This window comes from Bombina bombina, chromosome 6, assembly GCF_027579735.1.
Source record: "Bombina bombina isolate aBomBom1 chromosome 6, aBomBom1.pri, whole genome shotgun sequence".
NCBI lineage: Eukaryota > Metazoa > Chordata > Amphibia > Anura > Bombinatoridae > Bombina > Bombina bombina.
In genome coordinates this window covers 1035784481-1035811662 of record NC_069504.1, presented here as the reverse complement: position 1 = coordinate 1035811662, position 27182 = coordinate 1035784481, and the positions used below count along the sequence as shown (strand labels likewise).

The 27182-nt window shown below is 41.7% G+C and overlaps 1 protein-coding gene across 2 annotated transcripts in view; it reads right to left on the bottom strand.

Annotated features, from left to right (window-relative positions):
- The window catches only part of RNF145 (ring finger protein 145), a 356711-nt gene that overhangs the window by 299546 nt on the left and 29983 nt on the right, over positions 1 to 27182 (bottom strand). For both annotated transcript variants that reach the window (XM_053718778.1, XM_053718779.1), the window contains exon 2: positions 26374 to 26591. In XM_053718778.1, the coding sequence (XP_053574753.1) occupies positions 26374 to 26557 (184 nt within the window). In that variant the 5' untranslated portion in view covers positions 26558 to 26591. The remainder of the gene's footprint in view (positions 1 to 26373; positions 26592 to 27182) is intronic.

Sequence of the window (27182 nt, the reverse complement as noted above, 5' to 3'; positions counted from 1 at the left end):
GAAACACATAAGCCAGGTTGAAAGACCAGGGTGCTGCTAGAGTATCTATCAGTGTCGCCTTGGGATCCCTGGACCTGGATCCGTAACACGGAAGCTTGGCGCTCTGGCAAGATGCCATGAGATCCAGTTCTGGTTTTCCCCAACGGAGAATCAGTTGTGCAAATACCTCCGGATGGAGTTCCCACTCTCCCGGATGAAAAGTCTGACGACTTAGAAAATCCGCCTCCCAGTGCTCTACACCTGGGATATGGATAGCTGATAGGTGGCAAGAGTGAATCTCTGCCCAGTGAATTATTTTTGAAACTTCTAACATCTCTAGGGAACTTCTTGTTCCCCCTCGATGGTTGATGTAAGCTACAGTCGTGATGTTGACCGACTGAAATCTGATGTACCTCAGAGTTGCTAACTGAGGCCAAACCTGAAGAGCCTTGAATATCGCTCTTAGTTCCAGAATATTTATTGGAGTCCACGATCCCTGAGCCTTCAGGGAGTTCCAGACTGCACCCCAACCTAGAAGGCTGGCATTTGTTGTTACAATAGTCCAATCTGGCCTGCGAAGGTCATACCTTTGGACAGATGGACCCAAGATAGCCACCAGGGAAGAGGATCCCTGGTCTCTTGGTCCAGATTCAGTTGAGGGGCCAAATCTGTGTAATACCCGCTCTACTGACTGAGCCTGCATAGTTGCAGCGGTCTGAGATGTAAGCGTGCAAACGGCACTATGTCCATTGCCGCTACCATTAAGCCGATTACTTCCATACACTGAGCCACCAAAGGGCGCGGAATGGAATGAAGAACCCGACAGGAATTTAGAAGCTTTGATAACCTGGACTCCGTCAAGGTAAATTTTCATTTCTACAGAATCTATCAGAGTCCCTAGAAAGGAAACTCTTGTGAGTGGGGATAGAGAACACTTTTCCTCGTTCACTTTCCACCCATGCGACCTCAGAAATGCCAGTACTACGTCCGTATGAGACTTGGCAATTTGGAAGTTTGACGCCTGTATCAGGATGTCGTCTAAATAAGGGGCTACTGCTATGCCCCGCGGCCTTAGGACCGCCAAAAGCGACCCTAGAACCTTTGTAAAGATTCTTGGGGCTGTAGCTAATCCAAAGGGAAGAGCTACAACTGGTAATGCCTGTCTTGAAAGGCAAACCTGAGAAACCGATGATGATCTTTGTGTATCGGAAAGTGAAGATAAGCATCCTTTAGATCCACTGTAGTCATATATTGACCCTCCTGGATTAGTGGTAGGATGGAACAAATAGTTTCCATCTTGAACGACGGAACTTTGAGGAATTTGTTTAAGATCTTTAGATCCAAAATCGGTCTGAAGGTTCCCTCTTTTTTGGGAACCACAAACAGATTTGAGTAAAAACCCTGTTCCTGTTCCTCCTTTGGAACTGGATGGATCACTCCCATAACTAGGAGGTCTCGTACACAGTGTAAGAATGCCTCACTCTTTATCTGGTTTGCAGATAATTGTGAAAGGTGAAATCTCCCTTTTGGGGGGGAAGCTTTGAAGTCCAGAAGATATCCCTGGGATATAATTTCCAACGCCCAGGGATCCTGAACATCTCTTGCCCACGCCTGGGCGAAGAGTGAATGTCTGCCCCCTTCTAGATCCGTTACCGGATAGGGGGTCGTTCCTTCATGCTGTCTTAGAGGCAGCAGCAGGCTTTTTGACCTGCTTACCTTTTTTCCAGGTCTGGTTTGGTCTCCAGACCGTCTTGGATTGAGCAAAAGTTCCCTCTTGTTTATTATTAGAGGAAGTTGATGCCGCACCTGCCTTGAAGTTTCGAAAGGCACGAAAATTAGACTGTTTGGCCCTAGATTTGGACCTGTCCTGAGGAAGGGCACAACCTTTTCCTCCCGTGATATCAGCAATAATCTCCTTCAAACCAGGCCCGAATAGGGTCTGCCCCTTGAAGGGAATGTTAAGTAGCTTAGATTTTAAAGTCACGTCAGCTGACCATGATTTAAGCCATAGCGCTCTGCGCGCCTGTATAGCAAAACCAGAATTCTTAGCCGTTAGTTTATTCAAATGAACAATGGCATCAGAAATAAAATAATTGGCTAGCTTAAGTGCTCTAAGTTTGCCAAGTATGTCATCCAATGGAGTCTCTACCTGTAAAGCCTCTTCCAGAGACTCAAACCAGTACGCCGCAGCAGCAGTGACAGGGGCAATGCATGCAATGGGCTGTAGGATAAAACCTTGTTGAATAAATATTTTCTTAAGGTAACCTTCATATTTTTTATCCATTGGCTCTAAAAAAGCACAACTGTCCTCGACAGGGATAGTAGTACGCTTTGCTAGAGTAGAAACTGCTCCCTCCACCTTAGGGACTGTCTGCCATAAGTCCCGTGTGGTGGCGTCTATTGGAAAACATTTTTCTAAAAATAGGAGGGGAAGAGAACGGCACACCTGGTCTATCCCATTCCTTATTAATAATTTCTGTAAACCTTTTAGGTATTGGAAAAACATCAGTACACACCAGCAATTATCCAGTCTACAAAATTTCTCTGGCACTGCAATGGTATGTATCACAGTCATTCAGAGCAGCTAAAACCTCCCTAAGTAACACGTGGAGGTGTTCAAGCTTAAATTTAAATGTAGAAATATTAGAATCAGGTATCTTTCCTGAGTCATTAACATCACCCACTGACTGAAGCTCTCTTTCCTCAGCTTCTGCATATTGTGAGGCAGTATCTGACATGGTTTTTTAAAGCGTCAGTATGCTCTGCATTTTGTCTCACCCCAGAGCTATCTCGCTTACCTCTAAGTTCAGGTAGTCTGGCTAATACCGCTGACAGTGTATTAACCATGACTGCCGCCATGTCTTGTAAAGTAAACGCTATGGGCGCCCTAGATGTACTTGGCGCCATTTGAGCGCGAGTCCCTTGGGCGGGAGTCAAAGGGTCTGACACGTGGGGAGAGTTAGTCGGCATAACTTTCCCCTCGTCAGATTCCTCTGGTGATAATTTTTTTAAAAAACATAATATGATCTTTATTGCATAAAATGAAATCAGTACATTTGGTACACATTCTAAGAGGGGGTTCCACCATGGCTTTTAAACATAATGAACAAGGAGTTTCTTCTATGTCAGACATGTTTATACAGACTAGCAAGCTTGGAAAACACTTTAAATCAAGTTAACAAGCAAATATAAAAAACGGTACTGTGCCTTTAAGAGAAACAAATTTTGTCCGAATTTGAAAAACAGTGAAAAAAAGCAGTAAATCAAACGAAATTTTTACAGTGTATGTAATAGGCTAGCAGAGCATTGCATCCACTTGCAAATGGATGATTAACCCCTTAGTTCAAAAAACGGATCAAAAAAACGAAATAGACTTTTTTTTTTTTTTTAACAGTCACAACTAACTGCCACAGCAAGCTGTGGTCCTACCTTCCCCAATAAACGACTTTGGAAAGCCTTTGAGCCCTTTAGAGATGTCCTATAGCATACAGGGGACTCCTGAGGGAAGCTGGATGTCACAGTTTGTAATTTTAACTGCACCAACTGTAACTTTTATACTATAACAGTGGAAAGCCTCAGTAAAACTGTTTCTAGTCAAAATTTAAGCCAGCCATGTGGAAAAAACTAGGCCCCAATAAAGTTTTATCACCAATGCATATATAAAAACGATTAAACATGCCAGCAAACGTTTATATTGCAATATCATAAGGTTATTACCCCTGGGAGTAAGCATGATACCAGTCGTTATTAAATCACTGTATTCAGGCTTAACTTACATTAATCCGGTATCAGCAGCATTTTCTAGTGTTTTCCATCTCTAGAAAAAAATATAACTGCACATACCTGATAGCAGAATAAACTGCACGCCATTCTCTCGCTGAAGTTACCTCATCTGTGTAATCCCCTCAGACATATGTGAGAATAGCAATGGATCTTAGTTACAACCTGCTAAGATCATAGAAACCTCAGGCAGATTCTTCTTCTATTTACTGCCTGAGATAAAATAGCACAACTCCGGTACTATTTAAAAATAACAAACTTTTGATTGAAGAAAATAAACTAACTATATTTAACCACTCTCTCCTACAACATCCTAGCTTGTTGAGAGTTGCAAGAGAATGACTGGCTATGACAGTTAGGGGAGGAGCTATATTACAGCTCTGCTGTGGGTGTCCTCTTGCAACTTCCTGTTGGGAATGAGAATATCCCACAAGTAATGGATGATCCGTGGACTGGATACACTTAACAAGAGAAATTAAGCAATTTTGTTTTGGACGACACATCCGCCGACCACGATTTTAGCCAAAGCGCCCTACGCACCACTATTGCGAAACCAGAATTTTTCGCCGCTAATTTAGCGAACTGAAAAGCGGCATCTGTAATGAAAGAATTAGCCAACTTCAGGGCGTGAATTCTATCCATGACTTCATCATAAGAAGTCTCCTTCTGGAGCGAGTTTTCTAATTCCTCAAACCAAAAAGCAGCTGCAGTGGTTAAAGGAATAATGCAAGAAATTGGTTGAAGAAGAAAACCTTGTTGAACAAAAATTTTCTTAAGTAAACCTTCTAATTTTTTATCCATAGGATCTTTGAAACCGCAACTGTCTTCTATTGGTATAGTCATGCGCTTAGCTAGCGTTGAAACTGCCCCCTCTACCTTAGGGACCGTCTGCCACGCGTCCCTTCTGGGGTCAACAATGGGGAACATTTTCTTAAATATAGGAGGGAGAACAAAAGGTACACCTGGCTTCTCCCACTCATTCACTATATCCGCCACCCTCTTAGGTATCGGAAACGCATCAGTGTGTACTGGGACCTCTAAGAATTTATCCATTTTACACAATTTTTCTGGGACCACCAAAGGGTCACAATCATCAAGAGTAGCTAGGACCTCCTTAAGTAGAGCGCGGAGGTGTTCAAGCTTAAATTTAAATGCTATGGTATCAGGCTCTGCCTGCTGAGAAACTTTTCCTGTGTCAGATTGATGTGAGGGCACTACAGATAAATTATCCTCTGCGTCTGCTTGCTCATTTTCTGTATTTAAAACTGAGCAATCACGCTTCCTAGGAAAAGCTGGCAGTTCGGATAAAAATGCTGCGAGAGAATTATCCATTACTGCTGCTAACTGTTGCATAGTAATAGCAATTGGCGCGCTAGATGTACTGGGCATCGCTTGCGCGGGCATAGCTGGTGTTGACACAGAAGGAGAGGATAGTGAGCTATCCTCACTACCTTCAGCTAAAGAATCATCTTGGGCTATATCTTTAAGCGTGATTGTACGGTCCTTAAGCTGTTTGGACGCTATGGCACACTTCACACAAATTTAATGGGGGAACCACCTTGGCCTTTGAACATACAGAACATAGGTTATCTGAAGAGTCAGACATGTTTGACAGACTTAAACAGATCTTCAATGCAATAAAAATTATTTTTGACAAAAACGTTACTGTGTCTTTAAATAATAAAAGTGCACACTTTATTACTAAAACATCAAATAAACATCCGATTTTAATGAAATTTTCACCACAGTGTCTTAATGCTTTGAAATGATTGCACACAAATTTTCAGACCAATTAACCCCTTAATGCCCAAACCGGAGCTAATAACAGCAATTAACCTGTTAAAAACACTACAGTACTATGCCACAGCTTCCACTGTGGCCTTTACCTTCCTTAGGGATTATTTTAGTAGGAAATAAGCCTCTCTGGAGTATTTTCTGATGCCTCTGGACTCCCCACGTGAAGCTGCATGAACTGCCTAAGCAAACAACTGTGCAATTGAGGCCTGAAAATGAGGCCTCCTCCCTCTTCATTCCAGAGTGGAGGGGCCTTTCTGACTAGAATAGGTGTCCAATTAAGCGCCAGGCGCAAAATAAAACCCCAAAAGTGTTTTAAAGTCTGAAAAAACACCTTATTTATAGGGAAAACATGCTAAAAAGCAATCGATTTAGCCCACAATAGTGTCAACCAGCATAGAGCCCTTAATATAAGCCATAATTTTATACAAAGTCTAAGAAAAATGGCTCACATATCCCAGAAGGGATTGCTGACAGTCTTCTAGCATTACTAGGTCTTGTTAGAAAAATTAATGATCATACCTGAAGCAGTTAAGCCTGCAAACTGTTCCCCCCAACTGAAGTTCTCTGGTTTCAACAGTCCTGCGTGGGAACAGCAATGGATTTTAGTTACTGGTGCTAAAATCATATTCCTCTCGGCAGAAATCTTCATCACTTTCTGCTGCAGAGTAAATAGTACAAGCCGGCACTATTTTAAAATAACAAACTCTTGATAGAAGAATAAAAAACTACAACTAAACACCACATACTCTTTACCACCCCCGTGGAGATGCTACTAGTTAGAGCGGCAAAGAGAATGACTGGGGGGGCGGAGCCTGAGGGGAGCTATATGGACAGCTCTGCTGTGTGCTCTTTGCCACTTCCTGTAGGGATTGAGAATATCCCACAAGTAAGGATGAAGCCGTTGACCGGATACACCAATGTAGGAGAAAGGGTCTTCACATAACAATTGAAAACATATTTTAAGTGTTTGCAAGGAGAAAGATCCATCTAGTGGTAAATATTTTCCTAGGAATATGCAAATAAATCTTAGTTAATCTAAACATTATGTTTTTTTATCCTTATTGTATTTAACTTGATTTATTGATTTTATTATATTGTTTCAAGGCTATACGGCACATTAATAGAATGGTTATGATATTCACAGATAAAGATATTTATATCAACAGATAAAGATTGTTATATCAACAGAAAGATTATTATAAATCCATAAAAAGGATAAATGCTCAATGAGCCATAATGATAGAAGGAACACATTTTATAAGGGCAAGATAAGTGTAAATCATGATTTTAAAGAGATATGATATTTTTGAATGGACATTTGTTATAGATAAACAGATAAATCCAATTCTCTATTAAGGCCTCTAGGGACCATAGTTTCTAACTTATAAATCCACCAGGATTCTTTTTGTTTCAGTAGAATTTCTCTGTCCTGGCCGTTTCTTTGTGTTTTTATGTGGTCAATAACTTGCCATCTCATTTGGCTGATGTTATGGCCTTTCTCTATGAAATGACTAGATACAGGGGCCTCCTTGTTTTTGCAACGTATATTTGAGCGGTGTTGGCTCATCCTGTCTTTTACCTTACGGGTGGTCTCACCCAAGTAAACCAAAGAACAAGGACACTTTATTAAATATACTACATGGGTAGTATCACACGTACAGAAGCCTTTGATGTCATATCTAGTGCCATTATGGGAGTGATGAAAAAATTTCCCTTTAATTATGGAACTACAACTCATGCAATTTAAGCATGGGTATGTGCCATGATTTTTACTACCTATGAGAGTTTGGATGCTGCCTTTGTTTGGTCCAACATCAGACTTTACCAAATGATCTCTCAGATTTTTTACACGTCTATGGGCCATTAAGGGAGGATTTTTGAAAATAGATATTTTGTCATTACAGTCACTTAGTATGTGCCAATGTTTTCTTATGCTTTTAATGATCTCCTTACTATAGTGACTGTACTGAGAAATGAAGACCATCCTGTTTTCCTTTTGTTTAAAAGGGACATTATACACTCATTTTTTTCTTTGCATAAATGTTTTGTAGATGAACTATTTATATAGCCCATAAAGTTTTTTTTTTAAATAAATGTATAGTTTTGCTTATTTTTAAATAACATTGCTCTGATTTTCAGACTCCTAACCAAGCCCCAAAGTTTTATGTGAATACTGTCAGCTACCTTCTCCAGCTTGCTCCTGTTTGTGTAAAGGGTCTTTTCATATGCAAAAGAAGGGGGAGGGGGGGGGGGAGTGTCTTATTTGCCACTTGCAGTGGGCTTTCCAACTACCTTTTCAACAGAGCCAAACTGACAGCTTCTAAGTATGTTTTTAAACCATTTTATACTGGATTTTTATATCAGTATCTGTGCATCTTATTCTTTATAGTAGTGTCTATTACATGTAGTTATATGAAAATGAGTGTATACTGCCCCTTTAACTATATTGTTCTTATTATGATACTTTAATATCTCATTCTTTTTTTCTTCAATTAGTTTAACTGGATAGCCTCTTTCAATGAATTTATCTGCCATTTCATCTATACGTTGGTTACATTTCTGTGTGCTGCGGACTATTCTTTTTACTCTGAGTAACTGTCTCTTAGGGAGAGATTCTACCAAAGGTCTTCGGTGAAAGCTATCGAACCTGAGTAAGCTATTCTTGTCAGTACTCTTGGTATATAAATCAAATTCTAATATATTTCCAGCTTTTATAACTTTTGTGTCCAAAAACGTCACTCTCTTCACTGAAGGTGATAGTTAACTCTAAGCCCTGTACTGCTGAATTTACCTCTCTAACAAACTCTTCCAGGGATCCAATGTCACCCCACCACACGCCAAAGATATCATCTATGAATCTCCACCAAATGGAGCCATATTTTTTGAAAAACAGAATTTATGCTTACCTGATAAATTACTTTCTGCAACGGTGTGTCCGGTCCACAGCGTCATCCATAACTTGTGGGAATATTCTCTTCCCCAACAGGAAATGGCAAAGAGCACAGCAAAAGCTGTCCATATAGCCCCTACCAGGCTCCGCCCCCCCCCAGTCATTCGACCGACGGTTAGGAGAAAAAAAGGAGAAACTATAGGGTGCCGTGGTGACTGTAGTGTATAGAGAAAGAAATTTTTCAAACCTTATTAAAAAACCAGGGCGGGCCGTGGACCGGACACACCGTTGGAGAAAGTAATTTATCAGGTAAGCATAAATTCTGTTTTCTCCAACATTGGTGTGTCCGGTCCACGGCATCATCCATAACTTGTGGGAACCAATACTAAAGCTTTAGGACACGGATGAAGGGAGGGAGCAAATCAGGTTACCTAAACAGAAGGCACCACGGTTTGCAAAACCTTTCTCCCAAAAATAGCCTCCAAAGAAGCATAAGTATCAAATTTGTAGAATTTGGCAAAAGTGTGCAGAGAAGACCAAGTCGCTGCCTTAAATATCTGATCAACAGAAGCCTCGTTCTTGAAGGCCCATGTGGAAGCCACAGCTCTAGTGAAGTGAGCAGTGATTCGTTCAGGAGGCTGCCGTCCGGCAGTCTCATAAGCCAATCGGATAATGCTTTTCAGCCAGAAAGACAGAGAGGTAGCCGTAGCTTTTTGTCCTCTCCTCTTACCAGAGTAAACGACAAACAAAGATGAGGTTTAAAATCCTTAGTTGCTTCTAAATAGAACTTTAAAGCACGAACTACATCTAAATTGTGTAACAAACGTTCCTTCTTAGAAACTGGATTCGGACACAGAGAAGGAACAACTATTTCCTGGTTAATATTCCTGTTGGAAACAACCTTCGGAAGAAAACCAGGCTTAGTACGCAAAACGACCTTATCTGAATGGAACACCAGATAGGGTGGGTTACACTGCAGAGCAGATAATTCAGACACTCTTCTTGCAGAAGAAAAAGCACCAAAAACAGAACTTTCCAAGATAGTAACTTGATATCTATGGAATGTAAGGGTTCAAACGGAACCCCTTGAAGAACTGAAATAACTAAATTTAGACTCCAAGGAGGAGTCAAAGGTCTGTAAACAGGCTTGATTCTGACCAAGGCCTGTACAAAAGCTTGTACATCTGGCACAGCTGCCAGTCGTTTGTGTAACAAGACAGATAAAGCAGAAATCTGTCCTTTTAGAGAACTCGCTGACAATCCCATATCCAAACCTTCTTGAAGAAAGGAGAGGATCTTAGGAATTTTAATCTTACTCCAGGAGAATCCCTTGGATTCACACCAACAGATATATCTTTTCCATATTTTATGGTAAATCTTTCTAGTCACAGGTTTTCTGGCTTGGACCAGAGTATCTATCACAGAATCTGAAAACCCACGCTTGGATAAGATCAAACGTTCAATTTCCAAGCAGTCAGCTGTAGAGAAACTAGATTTGGATGTTCGAATGGACCTTGTATTAGAAGATCCTGTCTCAAAGGTAGCTTCCATGGTGGAGCCGATGACATATTCACCAGGTCTGCATACCAAGTCCTGCGCGGCCACGCAGGAGCTATCAGAATCACTGAGGCCTTCTCCTGTTTGATCCTGGCTACGAGCCTGGGGAGGAGAGGAAACGGTGGAAACGCATAAGCTAGGTTGAACGACCAAGGATGCCACTAATGCATCCACTAGAGTCGCCTTGGGATCCCTGGATCTGGACCCGTAGCAAGGAACCTTGAAGTTCTGACGGGACGCCATCAGATCCATGTCTGGAATGCCCCATAATTGAGTCAACTGGGCAAACACCTCCAGGTGGAGTTCCCACTCCCCCGGATGAAAAGTCTGACGACTCAGGTAATCTGCCTCCCAGTTGTCTACTCCTGGGATGTGGATTGCAGATAGGTGGCAGGAGTGATCCTCCGCCCATTTGATGATTTTGGATACCTCTTTCATCGCCAAGGAACTCTTTGTTCCCCCCTGATGATTGATGTAAGCTACAGTCGTCATGTTGTCCGACTGTAATCTTATGAATCCGGCCTTCGCTAGTTGAGGCCAAGCCTGGAGAGCATTGAATATCGCTCTCAATTCCAGGATGTTTATCGGAAGAAGAGACTCTTCCCGAGACCATAGACCCTGAGCTTTCAAGGAGTCCCAGACCGCGCCCCAGCCTAATAGACTGGCGTCGGTCGTGACAATGACCCACTTTGGTCTGCGGAAACTCATTCCCTGAGACAGGTGATCCTGGGACAACCACCAACGGAGTGAGTCTCTGGTTATCTGGTCTACTTGAATCTTTGGAGACAAGTCTGTATAATCCCCATTCCACTGCTTGAGCATGCACAGTTGTAATGGTCTTAGATGAATTCGCACAAAAGGAACTATGTCCATTGCTGCAACCATCAATCCTACTACTTCCATGCACTGAGCTATGGAAGGTCGAGGAACAGAGTGAAGAACTTGACAAGCGTTTAGAAGCTTTGACTTTCTGACGTCTGTCAGGAAGATCTTCATTTCTAAAGAATCTATTATTGTTCCCAAAAAAGGAACTCGTCGACGGAGACAGGGAACTCTTTTCTACGTTCACCTTCCACCCGTGAGATCTGAGAAAGGCTAGAACAATGTCTGTATGAGCCTTTGCTTTGGAAAGGGACGACGCTTGGATTAGAATGTCGTCCAGATAAGGTGCCACTGCAATACCCCTTGGTCTTAGAACCGCTAGAAGGGACCCAAGCACCTTTGTGAAAATTCTTGGAGCAGTGGCTAGCCCGAATGGGAGAGCCACGAACTGATAATGTTTGTCCAGAAAGGCGAACTTTAGGAACTGATGATGATCTTTGTGGATAGGAATATGTAGATACGCATCCTTTAAATCCACGGTAGTCATAAATTGACCCTCCTGGATTGTAGGTAAAATTGTTCGAATGGTTTCCATTTTGAACGATGGAACTCTGAGAAATTTGTTTAGAATTTTTAAATCCAGAATTGGTCTGAAAGTTCCCTCTTTTTTGGGAACTACAAACAGATTTGAGTAAAACCCCTGACCTTGTTCCACAGTTGGAACTGGGTGTATCACTCCCATCTTTAACAGGTCTTCTACACAATGTAAGAATGTCTGTCTCTTTATTTGGTTTGAAGATAAGTGAGACATGTGGAACCTTCCCCTTGGGGGTAGTTCCTTGAATTCTAGAAGATAACCCTGAGAGACTATTTCTAGTGCCCAGGGATCCTGAACATCTCTTGCCCAAGCCTGAGCAAAGACAGAGAGTCTGCCCCCTACTAGATCCGGTCCCGGATCGGGGGCTACCCCTTCATGCTGTTTTGGTAGCAGCAGCAGGCTTCTTGGCCTGTTTACCCTTGTTCCAGCCTTGCATTGGTTTCCAAGCTGGTTTAGTCTGGGAAGCGTTACCCTCTTGTCTAGAGGCTGCAGAGTTGGAAGCCGGTCCGTTCCTGATTCTTAGCCTTGAAAGGTCTATCTTGTGGGAGGGCATGGCCCTTTCCCCCAGTGATGTCTGAAATAATCTCCTTCAATTCTGGCCCAAAAAGGGTCTTACCTTTGAAAGGGATATTAAGCAATTTTGTCTTGGAAGATACATCCGCCGACCAAGACTTTAGCCAGAGCGCTCTGCGCGCCACAATTGCAAACCCTGAATTTTTCGCCGCTAACCTCGCTAACTGCAAAGCGGCGTCTAAAATAAAGGAATTAGCTAACTTAAGTGCGTGAATTCTGTCCATGACTTCCTCATACGGAGTCTTCCTACTGAGCGACTTTTCCAGTTCCTCGAACCAGAACCACGCCACTGTAGTGACAGGAATAATGCACGAAATAGGTTGAAGGAGGTAACCTTGCTGTACAAAAATCTTTTTAAGCAAACCCTCCAATTTTTTATCCATAGGATCTTTGAAAGCACAATTGTCCTCAATGGGAATGGTTGTGCTCTTGGCTAGTGTAGAAACCGCCCCCTCGACCTTAGGGACTGTTTTTCATCTCTTTCTGTTTCAGAGTAAATAGTACATACCAGCACTATTTTAAAATAAACTCTTGATAGAAGAATAAAAAACTACAACTAAACACCACATACTCTTTACCACCCCCGTGGAGATGCTACTTGTTCAGAGCGGCAAAGAGAATGACTGGGGGGGCGGAGCCTGGGAGGGGCTATATGGACAGCTTTTGCTGTGCTCTTTGCCATTTCCTGTTGGGGAAGAGAATATTCCCACAAGTTATGGATGACGTCGTGGACCGGACACACCAATGTTGGAGAAATGTTATTCTCGTAGATGATTTTCTCTCTCTCATTAATAAAGAGATTGGCGTATGATGGGGCGACATTGAACCCCATGGTTGTGCCTATCAACTGTACATACCACTCATCTTCAAATAGAAAATAATTGCAAAATAAAATTAATCTCAGTAGTTCTTCAATGAATTGGCCTTGTCTACCTGTACATATATTGTTGTTCAACAAGTTTTTCATAACAATAGAGATACCTGTCTCATGCTTTATGCATGTGTATAGACTTTTTACATCCATAGTAAAGAGAATGTATTTGCTAGAGGGAAATTCTAGATTTTTAGCTTTTTCTAGGAAATGATTAGTGTCCTTAATATATGAAGACATTTTGTTAACCTCTGGTTGCAAGATTTTGTCAACAAATATAGAGATATTAGAGAATACAGATTGAATACTGGAGACAATGGGCCGGTATACCAGGAGGTCTTTTTATATCCTTATGGACCTTAGGTACAGAATAGAATATAGGAGTACAGTGGGACCTCGGTTTACAAACGACTCGGTATACGAAATTTCGGTTTACGAATTCAAAATCTTGAAAAAAATTGTCTCGGTTTAAGAATTTTTTTCGCAATACGAAACAAATGTTCCGGTTTGCCCCTCGGTTTACGAATTTTTTTCGCAATACGAAGCAAGTGTTCCCTGCATACTGAAGTGTGGGTAGCAGTTGGAGAGGTTTTGGAGCCATTTGCAGCAAGTTGTTGAGACTTTTGGAGCCATTTGCAGCAAGTTGTTGAGCCTTTTGGAGCCATTTGCAGCAAGTTGTGGAGCCTTTTGGAGCCATTGGAGCCATTTGCAGCAAATTTTGGAGCCTTTTGGAGCCATTGGAGCCTTTTGCAGCAGGTTTTGTAGACTTTATTTGACTTTTTCTCTCACCGCCGGAACGCATTAATTGGTTTTCAATGCATTCCTATGGGAAACCGTGTTTCGGTTTACGAATTTTTCGCAATAAGAAACATCCCGGAGAACGAATTAAATTCTTAAACCGAGGTCCCACTGTACGTGGGTTTTGTACAAATAGATATTCTTTTAGTTTTTTTATCTACGATATCATTATAAGCTTTCTCCAAAATATGTGAAATTTTTTTTTGTAATTGTCCTAATAAAGATTTTCTTTTAAGCATTGGAGAACTGTGGACAACAGAATTTATGCTTACCTGATAAATTACTTTCTCCAACGGTGTGTCCGGTCCACGGCGTCATCCATAACTTGTGGGAATCTCTCTTCCCCAACAGGAAATGGCAAAGAGTACAGCAAAAGCTGTCCATATAGTCCCTCCTAGGCTCCGCCCACCCCAGTCATTCGACCGACGGACAGGAGAAAAAACAGGAAAAACTATAGGGTGCCGTGGTGACTGTAGTTAAAGAAATAAATTTATCAAACCTGATTAAAAAACCAGGGCGGGCCGTGGACCGGACACACCGTTGGAGAAAGTAATTTATCAGGTAAGCATAAATTCTGTTTCCTCCAACATTGGTGTGTCCGGTCCACGGCGTCATCCATAACTTGTGGGAACCAATACCAAAGCTTTAGGACACGGATGAAGGGAGGGAGCCAATCAGGTTACCTAAACGGAAGGCACCACGGCTTGCAAAACCTTTCTCCCAAAAAAAGCCTCCGAAGAAGCAAAAGTATCAAATTTGTAGAATTTGGCAAAAGTGTGCAGGGAAGACCAAGTCGCTGCCTTACATATCTGATCAACAGAAGCCTCGTTCTTGAAGGCCCATGTGGAAGCCACAGCCCTAGTAGAGTGAGCTGTGACTCTTTCAGGAGGCTGCCGTCCGACAGTCTCATAAGCCAATCGGATGATGCTTTTCAGCCAAAAGGAAAGAGAAGTAGCAGTAGCTTTTTGACCTCTCCTTTTACCAGAATAGACGACAAACAGAGAAGATATTTGTCTGAAATCCTTTGTTGCTTCTAGATAAAACTTTAAAGCACGGACTACATCTAAATTATGTAACAAACGTTCCTTCTTTGAAACTGGATTCGGACACAAAGAAGGTACAACTATTTCCTGGTTAATATTCTTGTTGGAAACAACCTTTGGAAGAAAACCAGGTTTTGTACGCAAAACGACCTTATCTGAATGGAACACCAGATAGGGCGGAGTACACTGCAGAGCAGATAACTCAGAAACTCTTCTAGCAGAAGAAATAGCAACTAAAAACAAAACTTTCCAAGATAACAACTTAATATCTATGGAATGTAAAGGTTCAAACGAAACAGCTGTTTTTTGCACCTGTTCTACAACCTGTTTTTGCACTACTGTGCTTACCACTTTTTAATCTATCTTGTATGATTTTAACAAGTTTGGAATAAAATTGAACTTTTATATATCTGTGGGCTTGGAGCGCTTATTTTTCCCTACATTGGATGGACCTCTCCTGTTTGATCCTGGCTACCAGCCTGGGAATGAGAGGAAACGGTGGAAAAACGTAAGCTAGGTTGAAGGTCCAAGGCGCTACTAATGCATCCACTAGAGTCGCCCTGGGATCCCTGGATCTGGACCCGTAGCAAGGAACTTTGAAGTTCTGACGAGACGCCATCAGATCCATGTCTGGAATGCCCCATAATTGCGTCAACTGGGCAAATATCTCCGGGTGGAGTTCCCACTCCCCCGGGTGGAATGTCTGACGACTCAGATAATCCGCCTCCCAGTTTTCCACTCCTGGGATGTGGATCGCAGATAGGTGGCAGGAGTGATCCTCCGCCCATTTTATGATCTTGGTCACTTCTCTCATCGCCAGGGAACTCCTTGTTCCCCCCTGATGGTTGATGTAAGCAACTGTCGTCATGTTGTCTGATTGGAATCTTATGAATCTGGCCTTTGCTAGCTGAGGCCAAGCTTTGAGAGTATTGAATATCGCTCTCAGTTCCAGAATGTTTATCGGGAGAAGAGATTCTTCCCGAGACCATAGTCCCTGAGCCTTCAGGGAGTCCCAGACCGCGCCCCAGCCCACTAGACTGGCGTCGGTCGTGACAATGACCCACTCTGGTCTGTGGAAGCTCATTCCCTGGGACAGATGATCCTGGGTTAGCCACCAACGTAGTGAGTCTCCTGATTTACTTGGATCACTGGAGACAAGTCTGTATAGTCCCCATTCCACTGTTTGAGCATGCACAGTTGTAATGGTCTTAGATGAATTCGCGCAAAAGGAACTATGTCCATTGCTGCAACCATCAATCCTACTACTTCCATGCACTGAGCTATGGAAGGTCGAGGAACAGAGTGAAGAACTTGACAAGCGTTTAGAAGCTTTGACTTTCTGACATCTGTCAGGAAAATCATCATTTCTAACGAATCTATTATTGTCCCCAAGAAGGGGACTCTTGTCGACGGAGACAGGGAACTTTTTTTCTATGTTCACCTTCCAGCCGTGAGATCTGAGAAAGGCCAGAACTATGTCTGTGTGAGCCTTTGTCCTTGAAAGAGACGACGCTTGTATCAGAATGTCGTCCAAGTAAGGTGCCACTGCAATGCCCCTTGGTCTTAGAACCGCTAGAAGGGCTCCGAGTACCTTTGTGAAAATCCTTGGAGCCGTGGCTAGCCTGAATGGGAGAGCCACAAACTGGTAATGTTTGTCCAGAAAGGCGAACCTTAGGAACTGGTGATTATCTTTGTGGATAGGAATATGTAGATACGCATCCTTTAAATCCACGGTAATCATAAATTGACCCTCCTGGATTGAGGGTGAAATCGTTCGGATAGTTCCATTTTGAACGATGGTACTTTGAGAAATTTGTTTAGAATCTTTAAATCTAGAATTGGTCTGAAGGTTCCCTCTTTTTTGGGAACAAACAGATTTGAGTAAAAACCCAGTCCTTGTTCCACAATTGGAACTGGGTGTATCACTCCCATTTTTAACAGGTCTTCTACACAATGTAAGAATGCCTGTCTCTTTATTTGGTTTAAAGATAAGTGAGACATGTGGAACCTTCCCCTTGGGGGTAGTTCCTTGAATTCCAGAAGATAACCCTGAGAAACTATTTCTAGTGCCCAGGGATCCTGAACATCTCTTGCCCAAGCCTGAGCGAAGAGAGATAGTCTGCCCCCTACTAGATCCGGTCCCGGATCGGGGGCTGCTCCTTCATGCTGTTTTGGTAGCAGCAGCAGGCTTCTTGGCCTGTTTACCCTTGTTCCAGCCTTGCATAGGTTTCCAAGCTGGTTTGGTCTGCGAAGCATTACCCTCTTGTCTAGAGGCTGCAGAGTTGGAGGTCGGTCCATTCCTGAAATTGCAAAAGGAACCAAAATTAGACTTATTCTTGGCCTTGAAGGGCCTATCTTGTGGGAGGGCATGGCCCTTACCCCCAGTGATGTCTGAGATAATCTCTTTCAACTCTGGTCCAAAAAGGGTTTTACCCTTGAAGGGGATATTAAGTAATTTTGTCTTGGAAGATACATCCACTGACCAAGACTTTAGCCAGAGCGCTCTGCGCGCCACAATTGCAAACCCAGAATTTTTCGCCGCTAATCTAGCTAACTGCAAAGCGGCATCTAAAATAAAGGAATTAGCTAACTTAAGTGCGTGTATTCTGTCCATAACCTCCTCATACGGAGTCTCTCTATTGAGCGACTTTTCTAGTTCCTCGAACCAGAACCACGCTGCTGTAGTGACAGGAACAATGCACGAAATGGGTTGTAGGAGGTAACCTTGCTGAACAAAAATCTTTTTAAGCAAACCCTCCAAATTTTTTATCCATAGGATCTTTGAAAGCACAATTATCCTCGATAGGAATAGTAGTGCGCTTGTTTAGTGTAGAAACTGCCCCCTCGACCTTAGGGACTGTCTGCCATAAGTCCTTTCTGGGGTCGACCATAGGAAATAATTTCTTAAATATAGGAGGGGGAACAAAAAGGTATGCCGGGCTTCTCCCACTCCTTGTTCACTATGTCCGCCACCCGCTTGGGTATAGGAAAAGCGTTGGGGTGCACCGGAACCTCTAGGAACTTGTCCATCTTACACAATTTTTCTGGAATGACCAGGTTGTCACAATCATCCAGAGTAGATAAAACCTCCTTAAGCAGTGCGCGGAGGTGCCCTAATTTAAATTTAAATGTCACATCATCAGGTTCTGCCTGTTGAGAAATTCTACCTGAATCTGAAATTTCCCCATCTGACAAAACCTCCCTCATGGCCCCTTCAGAGTTGTGTGAGGGTATGACAGAACAATTATCATCAGCGCCCTCCTGCTCTACAGTGTTTAAAACAGAGCAATCGCGCTTTCTCTGAAATGCAGGCATTTTGGATAAAAAATTAGCTATGGATTTATCCATTACTGTCGCCAATTGTTGCATAGTAACAAGCATTGGCGCGCTAGAAGTACTAGGCGTCTCCTGCGTGGGCAAAACTGGTGTAGACACAGAGTGAGATGAAGCAGAACTATCTTTACTCTCTTCATCTGATGAATCATCTTGGGCAACCTTACTATCTGTGGCAGTACTGTCCTTACTTTGTTTGGACGCTATGGCACAATTATCACGCAATTTGGAAGGGGGAGACACATTGGCTTCCATACATACAGAACATAGCTTATCTGAAGGTACAGACATGTTAAACAGGCTTAAACTTGTCAATAAAGTACAAAAAAACGTTTTAATTAAAACCGTTACTGTCTCTTTAAATTTTAAACAGGGCACACTTTATTACTGAATATGTGAAAAACAATGAAGGAATTGTTCAAATTTTACCAAATTTTCACCACAGTGTCTTAAAGCATTCAAAGTATTGCACCCAAATTTTCAGAGCTTTAACCCTTAAAATGAAGAAACCGGAGCCGGTTACAGGTTTAACCCCTCTACAGTCCCAGCTACAGCCTTCGCTGCGACTTTACCAAACCCAGGGGGGAATACGATACCAAATGAAGCCTTCTAGGAACCTTTTCAACTACTTTCAGATCCACACACATGCAGCTGCATGTCCTGCTCTCAAAAGTAACTGCGCAGTAATGGCGCGAAAATGAGGCTTAGCCTACTACAGTGAAGGCCCTTCCTGACTGAAAAGGTGTCTAAACCAGTGCCTGATGTTAAAAAACGTTCCCCAAAGTTTATAAGTGTGAAATTCAACCTCAATCTGTATAAAATGCCCAAATATAAAGCAATCGATCTTGCCCATAAAAGTGTCTACCAGTTTTATAGCCCATATTAAGCCCTTTATTCTGTTGGAGACTAAGAAAATGGCTTACCGGTCCCCATGAGGGGAAATGACAGCCTTCCAGCATTACACAGTCTTGTTAGAAATATGGCTAGTCATACCTTAAGCAGAAAAGTCTGCTGTTTCCCCCAACTGAAGTTATTTCATCTCAACAGTCCTATGTGGAAACAGCAAACGATTTTAGTTACTGCTGCTAAAATCATATTCCTCTCACAAACAGAACTCTTCATCTTTTTCTGTTTCAGAGTAAATAGTACATACCAGCACTATTTTAAAATAAACTCTTGATAGTAGAATAAAAAACTACAACTAAACACCACATACTCTTAACCATCTCCGTGGAGATGTTGCCTGTGCAACGGCAAAGAGAATGACTGGGGTGGGCGGAGCCTAGGAGGGACTATGGACAGCTTTTGCTGTACTCTTTGCCATTTCCTGTTGGGGAAGAGATATTCCCACAAGTTATGGATGACGCCGTGGACCGGACACACCAATGTTGGAGAAACCTTCTTTGTTCTGGATTACATTTTGGTGAAGTGGCAGCTCACCTGTCTGCACAAGCACTCCTGTTCATTGGTGCTGTTCCACTCTGGACTGTTTACCATTTCACCGCCAAATACGATCAAATAAAAAAAAAAAAAAAAAAAAAAAAAAAAAAAAAACAACCTTACATTTTTCACAGTTTTAGGTTTCTCACTGAAATTATTTACAAACAGCTTGTGCAATTATGGCACAAATGGTTGTAAATGCTTCTCTGGGATCCCCTTTGTTTAGAAATAGCAGACATATGGCTTTGGCGTTTCTTTTTGGTAATAATAAGGCCGTTAAATGCTGCTGCGCACCACACTTGTAATATGCCCAGCAGTTAAGGGGTTAATTAGGTAGCTTGTAGGGTTAATTTTTAGCTTTAGTGTAGAGATCAGCCTCCCACCTGACACATCCCACCCCCTGAACCCCCCCCCCCCCGACCTCCCTCAAGCAGCTCTCTTCCCTCTCCCACCTCACAATTGTCACCGCCATCTTAAGTACTGGCAGAAAGTCCGCCAGTACTGAAATAAAAATCAATTTTTTTAAAAAAAAATTTTTTTCATACAGTCTGCATCCCCCCTTACCCCACAACCTCCCTGATCCCCCCCATACAGTTCTCTAACCCCCCCCCCCTACCTATTTGCCGCCATCTTGGGTACTGGCAGCTGTTAAAAAAATTTTTTTTAACTTTCTTATATAAACAAATTTGTTTTCTGTAGTGTAGCTGGCCCCCCTAAATAATCTACATCCCTCCCCCTCCCATATCCCTTACTAAACAATGGAGATCACCCTGCATCGGTTATTTTTTTTTTTTTCCGGGTATATTTTGAGTGCGCGCGCACCCTCCCCCCTCGGCCGCAACCGCTGAAATTAACATAATAGCTTGGTATAATAGAACTATGGAGCCTATAGCTTAACGGTCCTCCCAGAAGCTGCTCCCACCCACCAACGAATGTGTGATCGTCATAGGCCGATGCAGAGAGGGCCACAGAGTGGCAATTTCTGCATTGGTGGGTAAAATAAGGGATTGCAGTGATGCCTCAATATTGAGGTATCACTACAATCCCTTGTAAGCAGCTGGAAGCGATCATGATCGCTTCCAGCGCTTCTAACAGAGGACGTACCAGGTACGTCAATTGTCATTAAGGGGAGTTTTTTCTATGACGTACCTGGTACGTCCTCTGTCATTAAGGGGTTAAAGTGAACATTTTATAAGTGAGGCACTACGAAAAGAATTATACAAGAATTGAAGGATTGGGCAAGGCAAGTACTTCTGTAATATGTTTTATGTACCTCACTGTTTCCTTATGCAATTGCTACTGTAATACTGTGTCTTATGTGTTTAACTGGTTCCCTCAATATATTCACATTCCTTTTTGCTGCCTCTTGTCTCTATAACAAACTACATTATTTTACTTTCCTCTCATTGCACCTTTCAAATACAACCCATCTCTTCCCTCACATTTTACTCATTTGAAAACCCACATGATTTGCTTATTCTCTCCTCTCTCTATATGTGTTGCAGTCATATACCGACCCCCTGGCTCCTCAACTCAATTTCTAGATCACTTGGCTGCCTGGCTACCTTATTTCCTTTCCTCAGACACCCCTGCCCTCATTCTTGGCGACTTCAACATCCCTCTCGACAATCCCACTGCCTCATCTGCAAAACAGCTTCTCCAACTCACTTCCTCTTTCGGTTTGTCACAATGGACTGATTCTCCCACTCACACAGACGGTCACTCCCTTGACCTGATCTTTATCGATGCACTCTCTCAAACTTCACAAACTCCCCCTTTCCTTTTTCTGACCACCATCTCCTTACTTGCAACATATCATCCCTCCCTCCTAACTCCTCACACCAAACTTAACAGAAGCATTATATCATTAGATCAGCAACAGCTTGCTAATTCCCTTGAACCTCTCATTCTTTTTCTGCCCTGACCAATCTGCCACTATAATTCCACCCTTACATCCATCCTTGACAATCTGCCCCCTCTTACCAGAGCTTGGAAATCACACACTCATCCTCAGCCCTGGCATAATCCTCTGACATAGTACCTACGCAGATGTTCCCGTACTGCTGAGCGGCACTGGAGAAAATATCGGAGTTCAGCTGATTTTCTTCATTACAAATTCATCTTGAACTTCTACTATTCTGCCCTTAATCTCCATAAGGAACACTAATTCTCTACTCATCTCTAATCTTTCTTCAAACCCAAAACGTCTGTTCTCCACTTTCAATACTCTTCTCCGCCCTCCCCCACCTCCTAATACAACTTCTCTGTCAGCTCAAGACTTTGCCAGCCACTTTATCTACATAATCGACTCCATCAGAAACGAAATCAGCTCTCAACATAATTCCATTCTCTCACCCCCTCAAATGCTCTCAATCAACCACAACCCACATAACCTTAAACTTAGCTCATTCTCCCCTCTTACTGAGGAAGAAGTTTCAGCACTTATACTGCGCTCTCACCTCACTACCTGTCCCCTTGACCCTATCCCCTCACAGCTACTCCCCTCCCTCTCTGCTACTCTTACCCCTATACTCACACTTTCTACCTTTCCTTCAGCACCGGTATATTTCCCTCATCTCAGAAACATGCACTGGTTATATCTATCCTCAAAAAAAAAAAAAAAAAACCTTCCCTTGATCCTACCTATCCATCCAACTACCGCCCTATTTCCCTCCTCCCTCTTGAATCAAAGCTTCTCGAAAAACTAGTATATGCACGCCTATCCCATTACCTTACATCAAACTCCCTCCTTGACCCACTGCAATCTGGATTTTGTCCCCAACACTCCAGAGACAGCAATTGTTAAGGTTACCAACGACCTACTTACAGCAAAATCAAAAGGCCACTTCTCTCTGCTTATCCTCCTTGATCTGTCCGCAGACTTCAACACTGTTGACCACCCTCTTTTGCTCCAAACCCTCCAATACTTCGGTATCTGTGACACAGCCCTCACGCGGCTCTCTTCCTACCCGTCAAACCGTACCTTTAGTGTACCCTTCTCTGGGACCGCCTCTGCCCCGTTTTCTGTCGGAGTACCGCAAGGCCTGTCCTCAGTCCCCTTCTCTTCTCAATCTACACGTCATCACTAGGTTCCCTAATATAGTCCCACGGTTTCCAATAGCAGCCGCCCAAATCTACTTTTCTGCACCAGACCTCTCTCTTCCTTGCTAACCCGTGTCACTGTCTTTCTCACATCTCTTCCTGGATGTCCTCTCACTACCTCAAGTTAAATCTCTCCAAAACTGAGCTCCTTATCCCCCCCCCCACCTTCTTCCAAAATCTCCACCCCCAATCTCTCTATAACTGTCGACAACTACATCATTACCCCTACCCTGTAATGCCCGATCTCAGGCTCACATTTGACTCAGATCTTTCTTTCATTCCCCACATTCGGTCCTTGGCTAAAGCCTGCCGCTTCAACCTTAAAAAAATCTCTAAAATTAGACACTCCTTACACAAGACACAACTAAGATTTTAATCCACTTATCCTTTCCCACCTTGATTACTGCAACTCTGTACTCTCTGGTCTCCCCACCTGCCGCCTAGCTCCTTTACAATCCATAATGAATGCCTCTGCCAGGCTCATCTTCCTTACACGTCGCTCTTGATCTGCTGCACCTCTCGGCCAATCCCTTCACTGGCTTCCTCTTGCCTCTAGGATCAAACACAAAATTCTCACTGACATACAAAGCCCTCAACTGCACTGCTCCCCCCTAGATCTCAGACCTTGTCTCAAGATACTCTCCCTCACGTCCCCTTCGCTCTGCTCATGATCTCCAACTCTCATCCTCTCTTGTTACTTCATCACACTCATGTTTACAGGACTTCTCCAGACTGGCTCCCATCTTGTGGAACTCTCTGCCTCGCTTACCAAGACCCTCCCCTAGTTTTGAAAATTTCAAGCGCTCCCTAAAGACTCTACTGTTCAGGGATGCATACAACCTACATTAACTTTTCGTTATACCAGTTCCTCTCCTCCATTGCTATCCCCTGAACCCCCTTTAGCATGTAAGCCTAAGAGTCCAGCTGTTTGTAGATCACCTTCTTAAGAGCTGACTACAACAATGCAACTCTTGGCAGGGCCCTCTACCGATTTGATACATATAATTGTTTTGTTGTTTCCGCCTTTGTTTATAGCGCTGCAAAATCTGTTGGCGCTCTACAAATAACCGATAATATAGCCAGAATGTAAATAAGCTTTCCTTAGATAAGATTCAATTTTCCTATCTAAAGGTTTCTTAAAAGAAGTACTGTCTTCCACAGGAATAGTAGTACGCTTAGCAAGAGTAGAAATAGCCCCATCAACCTTAGGGACTTTTTCCCAAAACTCTAATTTAGCCACTGGCAAAGGATACAACTTTTTAAACCTTGAAGAAGGAACAAAAGTACCACCAAGCTTAGACCATTCCTTAGCAATAACATCAGAAATAGCATCAGGAACAGGGAAAACATCAGGCATAGTCACAGGAGGATTATAGACAGAATTTAACCAATTACTGGATTTATTATCAAGAGGACCAGACTCCTCAATATCCATAGTTATCAACCCTTTTAACAAGGAATGAATATACTCAATCTTAAAAAGATAAGATGATTTATCAGTGTCAATGTCTGAAGTAGGATCTTCTGAGTCAGAGATCCTCATCAGAGGTGGATCAGTATGTTGTCGGTCATTACAAATTTCATCAGTAGTATGAGAAGTTTTAGAAGACCTTTTACGTTTATATGAAGGCGGAACAGCAGACATAGCCTTCTGTATCGCATCAGCAATATAATTTTTCATATCAACAGGGATATCATGTACTTTAGATGTTGAGGGAACAACAGATACTGTACTAGCACTAATAGAAACCTTTTCTGCATGTAAAAGCTTATCATGACAACTGTTACATACTACAGCTGGAGATATAATCTCCACTAGCTCACAGATACAGATTTGTTAGAACTGTGTTCAGGCCGCATGGTTCCTACAGCAGCTTCTGAGACAGGATCAAATAGAGACATCTTGTAAAATGTAAAAGAAAAAATAACTTACTAAAACATGGAACAGTTTGGCTAATGGTGTTGAACTGTCACAACTTCTGATTTGTCCTGCTGATGTTTCACCCTATTTTAAATGTGCTAACTGCATATGCCTACATGAGCAGCAAGCAACAAACTATGATTTCTATGTTATTATATACTATGAGGTTTATATCTGTCAAAGGAATATCCCAAAAACACCTGCAGTCAGTGAAACAATGTGCCTGGCAGTTGCAGTTTTCCCAACATTTGAGCCGTCGTAAAGAAATAAAAAATAATAAATGGCTGCGCCCTATGCATAATCTGCTCTTGCATCGGTGAAAGACTTCTAGTGCCTTCCTGATATTGTTGCATTATTGTGCCAAGTAACTTACTGCTGTATTTTGAAGATCAGTCAGAAATGTGCCCTATCACTGCCATCCAATAAAAGAATGGCTGAATTATGTTTTGATTAGTGAACATTTTTTAGAATGATAACTTTGAATTGGGAGCATTATCCAAAATAAACCACTGTACCAGTGTGGAGAAAGAGAGAGAAGTCCCAGTTATGCCCCCAATGCAATATAAAATGTGCAGGCAGTTTGATGCACTAACTGCAAGAATACACATTTTACACTACACAGTCCCTTAATAGACAAAAAAAAAAAAATAATCACACATGCTCTCTCCATACTCCTATGATGCTGAAAAGTTCCTGATCAGACAATTCTGAATATACTGTCAAATTTGAAGCTGGAAGAGTAATTTCCTCAACAACAAAAAAATAATCTGGAACTTACATTACTGCACAAATGGCTCTCACAATATAAGAGTATCAATTTCAAATAAGATGTGTCAACAATGGTAAAATGACACAAGAATGGCTGTTCAATATTTTATTTAGGTACTAAGTTTTATATAAAATGGACTATAGCAGCTAAATGAACAATCTCAGTGTTTAAAGGAATAGTGTAGTCTAGTCAAAATTAAACTTTTATAATCCAGATAGAGCATTTAACTTTCTAATTTACTCCTATTATCAATTTTTCTTCTCTCTTGGTAGCTTTATTTGTGAAAAAAAAACAAGAAAGTAAGCTTAAAGGGACAGTCTAGTATAAATTAAACTGTCATTATTTTTATAGGACTTTTAATTTTAATCAACTTTCCAATTTACGTTTATCATCAAATTTGCTTTTTTCTCTTGGTGTTTAGTTTAAACTAAACATAGATAGGCTCATATGCTAACGTCTAAGCCTTTGAGGGCTGCCTCTTATCACATGCTTTTTAAATCTCTTTTCAACACAAAGAGATTGAAAGTACAAGTGGGTCATATAGATAACACTGTACAAGCACAGGGAGTTATTTAAGATTTAGCACAAAACAATGCTAAATGCAAGACAAGAGATAATAAACAGTCACAGCCATGTGATCAGGGGGCTGGAAGAAGTTTCCTAGATACAAGGTAATCACAGAGGTAAAAAGTATATTTCTATAACTATGTTGGTTATGCAAAACTGGGGAATGGGTAATAAAGGGATTATCTATCTGTTAAAACATTAACAATTTTATGGTAGACTGTCCCTTTAAGAGCCAGCCCATTTTGGTAGTGCTTGCTGATAATAGGAGTAAATTAGAAAGTTGCATGCTCTATCTGAATTAATAAAAGTACATTTTTTCACTAGACTATCCCTTTAAACTCCTTGTAGGTATGATCTATGCACTCCAGCCTCTACTGGGGAAACTGTACAAGCACAAATGTGCAGAATTATAATGAAAAAGCTGACAAGAAATAAAGGCAGGTATACCATATTTTTCTGATTTACCTAAACAAATTACAAATAAATCACTGTGTTAATTTCTGAATCTAAACTTGTTTAGCTCAGCTACTTACCAACATAGTGCATGTTGAGTGCCAAGTACTTGTACTGGAAGAGTGGGTTGTTGTTTAGACTACTTCTTTGGATTTGCTGGAAAAAGGAACTCACATCCCATCGATACAAAACATCCAAAAGCATTATGCTTGGGACACGAAGAGCCACGTTCAACATGGCCTCCAACTTCTCCTTTGTTCCCATTTTTATTTTTTATTAAAGCACGATCACGTCAAAACTGCAGAGTCAGAAAAATATATTTACATAAATAACTATACAGTAAATAATGGCTACAAGCAGCAAAACATTGAAATTGAACTAAGCACTCAGTTACTGTTTACCAAGACTCTGGTTTGGCAGATATATATTTTTTAAACAAAAAAGTTAAAACACAGAACATTCTAAAATATCCCGCATAATAACCAAACGCAGATTGCTCTCCGGATGTGTAGCCTGTTAAGAATCTACAACTGTGTAGTGGACAAAAATTCATAAACATAAAGCAGCCAGACAGTTCTTTGGAAGATAAAAAAATAAAAAAAAAAAATAAAATATATTTAAAAAAAAAAAAAATTGGCAGGCAATACTACATCTGGATAGCCAGCCGTATGTTCTGGATAAAGCCCATCTACACAATTGTTTTGCCTCGGTCTGAGGTTGAAGGGGTGCGCCCCGTCGATACTCTGGTATCCACCCAGGCAGAGGCAAAAAAAGATAGTGAAGATCAGGAATTACAGCGATATATATATATATATATATATATATATATATATATATATATATATATATATATATATATATATATATATATATATATATTTGATGCAGT